Source organism: Ranitomeya variabilis, chromosome 5 (assembly GCF_051348905.1).
Source record: "Ranitomeya variabilis isolate aRanVar5 chromosome 5, aRanVar5.hap1, whole genome shotgun sequence".
Classification (NCBI taxonomy): Eukaryota; Metazoa; Chordata; class Amphibia; order Anura; family Dendrobatidae; genus Ranitomeya; species Ranitomeya variabilis.
Genome location: NC_135236.1, coordinates 156,777,791 through 156,786,433, shown reverse-complemented (window position 1 = coordinate 156,786,433; position 8,643 = coordinate 156,777,791). Strand labels below are relative to the sequence as shown.

Sequence of the window (8,643 nt, the reverse complement as noted above, 5' to 3'; positions counted from 1 at the left end):
ACTAAATACCCCTATAGATGGAAATGGGAATTCTATCTTGCCTCAGAGCAGAACCCCAAAGGATAGGCAGCCCCCCACAAATATTGACTGTGAGTATTAGAGGAAAAGACACACGCAGGCAGAAATCAGGATTTAGCAAAAGAGGCCAAGCTAGCTAAATAGGAAAGGATAGGACAGAATACTAAGCGGTCAGTATTAAAACCCTAAAAATATCCACAGCAGATAATACAAAAATTCCACATCTAACTAAAGACATGGAATGTTTATCTGCTTCTCCTGAGAATCCAACTTGACTGAAAATATCCAAACACAGTCTAAGCTGGACAAGAAAAAACCATGAATAGCACTGAATTGTAAGCACACAGCATGTGTGCTGTAGAAACAAAAACCAGACACTTATCTTTGCTGATTTGGCAGCAGGGCAGGAGGAACCAGACAGAGATGCAAAACAAAGGAAAAAAGAAAGAAAAGGATTCAGAAGGCATTAATGAGTAATGGACCACGGCCACTATGATAAAGCCTTGTCTTTATAATCATAGTTGTTTGTATATATATGTTTTCTTTATATTTATTATTGTTATCTATATATGTGATTGCCATTTCGTTTGCAATGTATAGATTATGTATTAAGTTTTCATTAACTGTGAGCTTCTTGTACTTCTATGCGAATAGAGGTGATTAAGCAATGTATAGTTTGTGGTTGGTGTCCTAGTCATTTATTGGTATCTGCCCTTTTTGTCTTTATATATTTTATGGTTTTATGTTTGTCCATGTATAATTAAATGGGGCTATTTTTAGTGGTTGTGGTGACTCCACCTAGCAGTTATTATATCTGTGGGTGCTGCCTTAGCGATTCCTATGCGCCGGAGCGTTCCTGTGGTGACCTTTGGGTGCTGTGGTCCACTTGGGGCCCCAGTGGTCCTCGGCTCCCTTTGGCCCCCATTGGACGCAGCCGGCGCTATGGTGTTCATGAAATTTCGCGATTACTTGGAGGTTTTTGGACGCTGTTAGCGTTGTGGTTTTGGACGCTGGAGCGTTCTGAATTCCATGTTAATGCGTTCTCTTTTTGACGCTTCTGCGTCATGGTTTGCACGTTACTGCGTTATCAATTTGACAGCCACGCCCCTTCACTTCCGGCAGATGCGGTCACTGTTTCTCTCTTTCCTGTTGCCGTACGGACCATTTTGGTCGCTGCACCTGCTCATTTCCTGTCCGGGAGCTTTTTAAACCCATGTGCACTCACTGTCTTTGCCCCCTGATGAAGGTGTGATCGCCGAAACGCGCGTTGGGGTGGAAGCGCGCCTCCAGTACTACAGTCCTCTGTGCGGTGGGTACCTTGCTTTACTAATATCTACTGTGTCGGTTTGATAGGTATGGGATTTCAATTAGGATAGCATTATAGCGGTTCTTGCACTCACCTATCTTATATGTGAAACAGTTGGTACCTGGCTTGGTATCCCTGACTGCAGTAGGATCAAGTTATTATTTTGGTTTATTTAGTTTTTTACTATTTGTTTCCTATTTTTGCTTATTTGTTTACTCTGATAATGTATAAGCCTGTAGGACTGTTATCTCTGGTGGCGCCCTTCCTGTTAACTTCATAACAGTGTTTTCTGTGCTTTACTACCTTCCCTCCGCTCACCTGGTTTTAATATTGTGGTTTGGTATTAATAAAGGTTATAGCATTTCTATTTATTGTGTGTGACCATTTTTCATCGTTTCCCTCTTGTGTCATGTGCTTATCTTGATGATAGGTCTTGTTGGTCCTTTTTCACCTATGGTACAGATTTTTGTCATATTATGAGTTACCATGGTGTTTAGTCTTATAAGTTGTTATTCATTTCTTGCTGTGTTTTGCACAGGGTTGCTTATAGGCATGGACTTCAGAGCCAAGGAAATAGCTTGGCGTTCACATATTGATCAGGTGTTCGGAGGTGATGTTTCCATCACACAGCAGGCTACCGATCGCAGATGGGAGGAACAAGTTATGGAGCTACAAAATATGGTGATAAAACGGACAAAACTTTGGTGGAACTGTAGCTTTTTGGAAGGGTACCAAAATAGAAAAATGATCCCACGTGGCCTTAGAGTTCGGGTTATCCCTACTTTTCCTGTGGAGGATGCGGCCTTCATTTCGGGTTGGGAGGAGGCGTGCAATAATTGTTCTGGTCAACTTATGAAGTTATTGGGAGATTATAATAAAGGTATCATTGAACAGTTGGATGCATCTATTAAAGTGGCAGAGGAGGAATTGAAAAAATGTGGGACTGTGGAACAACTTGACCTATGCAATAAACAAATTGAGAAATCCTTGGAAAATGTGGTTAAAAAAATTCAAGATACCCAGTCATCCAAAATTGGTAGAGATCGTCATGACTACGAGTGTAAAAGGGTGTACCTGTGGAGAAAAAGTAGACAAGGCGATGGACAGATGAGGCGGGCCCAGTCTCAGTCGTCCATCTCTTCTGTAAGTGATACTTCGGAACGATCTACATCGTCAGTGACCACACGGTCAAGAATGACCACACGGAACCAGAGAGATTTTATGTTTCATCCTTACAGACGAGATGATTCCTCCACGGAACCCCGTAAATATAACAACAAGGTAATTAACCTTAGCTCACATGATTTTACTGACATTGATTTAGAACTATTAGAGAAGGGCCTATCTTTTTCACCTGCAGCACCATTTGATGTATTTGAGGCTGTAAAAGATCTTCACCTCTTTGCCAGATCATTAATTTTCAAAAAATACTTCTTTGATGGTAATCTGGCTGCACTCTTCCCCACAGAGGAAGAACAGATAGCCCTTCGTACTTTGGAAGAGTTGGCAGTTGAACACGACACCCCTGAAGGAGGTATGATCCCAACCTCCATTCGTTCTAGATCTAAAAAATTCCCTCCCCTGTCTTCATGTCCAAATGTAGATTTATTTGTACAATTGGTTACCAAAGATTTTCAGGGAATCCCCAAACATATCTATAAAGATAATTTAACAGCTGAGGAGAGGGGGCGTCTTCGTGTCCTTCAAGATCTTGGGGATGTTGTGTTTAAGCCGGCGGACAAGGGGGGTAACGTGGTGGTGTGGCCTAACTCAATGTATGAGAAGGAGGCCTATCGCCAGTTAAACAACAAAGTTTGTTACAAAAAACTCACGTTTAACCCCTTGTCCGCCTTCTCTAAACAACTTGGTGATATTGTGAAACAGGCTAGAGATGCGGGTACCATTACCAATGAATTAGCATCAGCATTATTGACAAGTGATTCTACAATTCCTACATTCTATCTTCTCCCCAAGATACACAAGGACACAAAGACGCCCCCTGGGCGTCCTATAATATCTGGTAGAGGTAATTACCTCGAGAAGGTAAACCAATGGATCGACTCTAAGCTGCAGCCATTGGTTTTAAGTCTTCCGTCGTATCTTAAAGATACGGGTGAATTCCTGAGACTTATGGATGGGGTCAGTCTCGGGGATGAGGAATTATTAGTTACAGCCGACGTCGAGTCGTTGTACACCAGCATTCGACACTCCGATGGCCTTCGAGCGGTCAAGTTCTTCTTAGATGCATCCAACTCTTCAATTGAAATCAAAACACTTATTTGTGATCTCCTGGAATTTTCTTTAACTCATAATTTTTTTGTCTTTAAGGGGTCCTTCTTCCTGCAGCTCCAAGGAACAGCAATGGGTGCCCCTTTTGCCCCTGCCTACGCTAATCTGTTCTTGGGGCTGTGGGAGAGGGGCCTCTCCCTGCCAGATCATCCGGAGTCAATGTGCCGTGTCCTCTTGTGGACACGGTACATTGACGACATTTTTATGATCTGGCGGGGCCCGTCTACCAGTCTGCAGGAATTTATGACATCCCTCAATGATAACACCAGTAATATCAAATTGACATATAAATTCGATGGCAATGCCATCGAATTCTTAGATGTCATGACTAAACGAGATGTTCATGGTGACCTGCAGACAGTTATTTACAGGAAACCCACCTCTACCAATCTCTTGTTGCACGCCTCCTCCTCACACCCGGATCATGTCATTAAATCAGTCCCCACGGGGCAATTTCTCCGTCTACGTAGACTCTGTTCTACTGAGACGGATTTCTGCGAACAGGCTGAAGATTTAAAAAACAGATTAGTGTCCAGAGGCCACAGTAAACGTAGTATCAAAAAAGCGTTCAATAGAGCGAAATACTCCTCGAGGGATTCACTACTATATAAGAGCAATGCTAAACAAGAGCATGATATTGTCAGATTTGTTACTAGGTACCACTCCCAATTCCCGATGATGAAAAATATCCTACAAAAATCATGGCATGTATTGAGGGCTGACCCTGCTATTGCACGATATCTCCCTGAGAGGGCTGGGATTGCAGTTAGACGGTCCAGGAATCTCAGGGATACCCTGGTGCATAGCCATTATACCGGTGAGAGGAGGACCACATTTCTTGATAGTATGGCGGTTCGGGTGGGGTGTGTTCCGTGTGGCCGCTGTGTCGCATGCCCAAACATTGAGAGAATTGGCGTATTCGCCAACTGGGATAGATCACGCGAATTTAAAATAAAGAAAAAAATAACCTGTACTAGTACTAATGTGATCTATGTTGTCACATGCCCTTGTGACAAAATGTACGTAGGAATGACCACCCGCCAACTAAAAACACGCATCCGGGAACATGTCTTGGGCATCGGCGCAGCGGCTACTGTGGAAGACACATCCACCCTCAAAACAATACCACGCCACTTCAAGACCTTTCACAACTGTAACCCTGATCTTCTCAGGGCTAGAGGGATTGATTTACTGGAAGTAGGGATCCGCGGGGGTGGTACCTTCCAGAGGCTGGCCCGTGTCGAGTCAAGATGGATATGGACTCTGGGCACAGTTCAGCCAACCGGCCTCAATGACAATATTAGCTATGCCCCCTTCTTGTAAGAATCGGTATCAATACAACTGCTCCTCTCCTAAGTGTATATGCTGCTATCGGTCCTGCTTGTAGTATCTGCATGTTTACGCTGTTAGTTCTTTGTTTTTAATCTTGTTTTTTACTTACCTCGTTGTTTTTAGCACATGTTGACCTGGTAGTTTCCTGTGGCATATTCCATATTTTTGTATTACGATGTTATGAAGAGGACATTTCCTTAACGGTATGAATAAGAAAAAAAGAGAATAAAAAGAAGAGAACAAAGGAAAAAAGAAAGAAAAGGATTCAGAAGGCATTAATGAGTAATGGACCACGGCCACTATGATAAAGCCTTGTCTTTATAATCATAGTTGTTTGTATATATATGTTTTCTTTATATTTATTATTGTTATCTATATATGTGATTGCCATTTCGTTTGCAATGTATAGATTATGTATTAAGTTTTCATTAACTGTGAGCTTCTTGTACTTCTATGCGAATAGAGGTGATTAAGCAATGTATAGTTTGTGGTTGGTGTCCTAGTCATTTATTGGTATCTGCCCTTTTTGTCTTTATATATTTTATGGTTTTATGTTTGTCCATGTATAATTAAATGGGGCTATTTTTAGTGGTTGTGGTGACTCCACCTAGCAGTTATTATATCTGTGGGTGCTGCCTTAGCGATTCCTATGCGCCGGAGCGTTCCTGTGGTGACCTTTGGGTGCTGTGGTCCACTTGGGGCCCCAGTGGTCCTCGGCTCCCTTTGGCCCCCATTGGACGCAGCCGGCGCTATGGTGTTCATGAAATTTCGCGATTACTTGGAGGTTTTTGGACGCTGTTAGCGTTGTGGTTTTGGACGCTGGAGCGTTCTGAATTCCATGTTAATGCGTTCTCTTTTTGACGCTTCTGCGTCATGGTTTGCACGTTACTGCGTTATCAATTTGACAGCCACGCCCCTTCACTTCCGGCAGATGCGGTCACTGTTTCTCTCTTTCCTGTTGCCGTACGGACCATTTTGGTCGCTGCACCTGCTCATTTCCTGTCCGGGAGCTTTTTAAACCCATGTGCACTCACTGTCTTTGCCCCCTGATGAAGGTGTGATCGCCGAAACGCGCGTTGGGGTGGAAGCGCGCCTCCAGTACTACAGTCCTCTGTGCGGTGGGTACCTTGCTTTACTAATATCTACTGTGTCGGTTTGATAGGTATGGGATTTCAATTAGGATAGCATTATAGCGGTTCTTGCACTCACCTATCTTATATGTGAAACAGTTGGTACCTGGCTTGGTATCCCTGACTGCAGTAGGATCAAGTTATTATTTTGGTTTATTTAGTTTTTTACTATTTGTTTCCTATTTTTGCTTATTTGTTTACTCTGATAATGTATAAGCCTGTAGGACTGTTATCTCTGGTGGCGCCCTTCCTGTTAACTTCATAACAGTGTTTTCTGTGCTTTACTACCTTCCCTCCGCTCACCTGGTTTTAATATTGTGGTTTGGTATTAATAAAGGTTATAGCATTTCTATTTATTGTGTGTGACCATTTTTCATCGTTTCCCTCTTGTGTCATGTGCTTATCTTGATGATAGGTCTTGTTGGTCCTTTTTCACCTATGGTACAGATTTTTGTCATATTATGAGTTACCATGGTGTTTAGTCTTATAAGTTGTTATTCATATGCAGCAATATGCAGCATCAATAGTAATGTTAAAAATAATTAAAAAAATGGTTATATACTCACCCTCTGACGTCCCGATCTCCTCGGCGCTGCACGCGGCGGTCCGGTTCCAAAGATGCTGTGCGAGAAGGACCTTCGTGACCGCAGGCCCTGCTCGCACAGCAACCCTGAGACCGGACGGCCGCATGCAGCACTGAGAGGTGAGTATATCATTATTTTTTATTTTAATTCTTTTTTTTTACACAAATATGGTTCCCAGGGCCTGGAGGAGAGTCTCCTCTCCTCCACCCCGGGTACCATCTGCACATTATCCGCTTACTTCCCGCATCGTGGGCACATCCCCATGCGGGAAGTAAGCAGATCAATGCATTCCTATGTGTGCAAAATCGCAGCGATTCTGCACAAAAGAAGTGACATGCTGCGGAATGTAAACCGCTGCGTTTCTGCGCGGTTTTTCCCGCAGCATGTGCACAGCGGATTGCGGTTTCCATAGGGTTTACATGTAACTGTAAACGCAATGGAAACTGCTGCGGACCCGCAGCTGCAGAAACGCTGCAGTTCCACGGTAAAAACCGCTATGTGTGCACATAGCCTTAGGGTATATACACACGTTGCGGATTTGCCTGTGGAATTTTCTGCGCAGATTCTTCCTCTCTTGGCAGAAAACGCAGGTAAAAATCAGTGCAGATTTGATGCGTTTTTCATACGATTTTGATGCGGATTTTTATGCATTTTTTGATGCGGATTTGAATGCCTTTTTTGCAAGCTAAATAAAGATCTATTATTTAAAAAAAAAATGGTGATGTAATTTCTTTGTCCAACCTCTTCTTTTACATACTCCATTGAAGACCATAATATCTTCACATACCATCTATATATATATAAGAGGCATCGTGATTACTCGCTAATCTCGCCCCCTGCACAGTAGCTCCACCTCCACCACATCACCACACACAATCCCGCCCCCCCAACCCCATTACCACACACAATCCCGCCACCACCACATTACCACACACAATCCCGCCCCCCCACCACATTACCACACACAATCCCGCCCCCCACCACATTACCACACACAATCCCGCCCCCCCACCACATTACCACACACAATCCCGCCCCCACCACATTACCACACACAATCCCGCCCCCACCACATCACCACACACAATCCCGCCCCCCACCACATTACCACACATAATCCCGCCCCCACCACATTACCACACATAATCCCGCCCGCCCACATTACCACACATAATCCCGCCCCCCACCACATTACCACAGATAATCCTGCCCCCCACCACATTACCACACATAATCCCACCCCCCACCACATTACCACACATAATCTCACCCCCCACCACATCACCACACATAATCCCGCCCCCTCACCACATTACCACACATAATCCCGCTCCCCCATATTACCACACGAGGCTTCATCCCCACACATTACCACACGAGGCTCTGTCCCCTCACATTACCACACGAGGCTCCATCCCCACATCACCACACGAGGCTCCGTCCCCCCACATCACCACATGAGGCTCCGTCCCCTCACATCACCACACGAGGCTGCATCCCCACACATTACCATACGAGGCTCTGTCCTCACACATTACCACACGAGGCTCCATCCCCACACATTACTACATGAGGCTCTATGCCCACATATTACCACATGAGGCTTCATCCCCACACATTACCACACGAGGCTCTGTCCTCACACATTACCACACGAGGCTCCGTCCCCACCCATTACCACACAAGGCTCTGTCCTCACACATTACCACACGAGGCTCTGTCCTCACACATTACCACATGAGGCTCCGTCCCCACACATTACCACACGAGGCATCATCCCCACACATTACCACACGAGGCTTTGTCCTCACACATTACCACTTGAGGCTCCATCCCCCCACATTACCACACGAGGCTCCGTCCCCCCACATTACCACATGAGGCTCTGTCCCCTGTTATGATCTGGTGACCTTGGAGCCGCATGGGACTTTCTCAGGAGTAGGTGGAACCTGTACTGACCGCAAACCCTAAACTGACACCGCAA

At 44.7% G+C, this 8,643-nt stretch overlaps 1 protein-coding gene across 1 annotated transcript; it reads left to right on the top strand.

Annotated features, from left to right (window-relative positions):
• Positions 1-488: 488 nt before the first annotated feature.
• Positions 489-5,154, top strand: LOC143774899 (uncharacterized). Its single transcript, XM_077262683.1, has 3 exons — positions 489-1,327; positions 1,863-3,689; positions 5,069-5,154. Exons 2-3 carry the CDS (start codon positions 1,877-1,879, stop codon positions 5,152-5,154), a joined length of 1,899 nt encoding a protein of 632 aa, XP_077118798.1. The 5' UTR covers positions 489-1,327; positions 1,863-1,876.
• The last annotated feature ends 3,489 nt before the right edge of the window (positions 5,155-8,643 follow it).

What these genes read in the sequence shown, in the direction of transcription:
- LOC143774899 (XM_077262683.1), top strand. Translation starts at nt 1,877, where the DNA reads ATGGACTTCAGAGCCAAGGAAATAGCTTGGCGTTCACATATTGATCAG. An exon ending in GCTCCAAGGAACAGCAATGG is followed by an intron (nt 3,690 to 5,068) that starts GTGCCCCTTTTG and finishes CGTTGTTTTTAG; the next exon opens with CACATGTTGACCTGGTAGTT.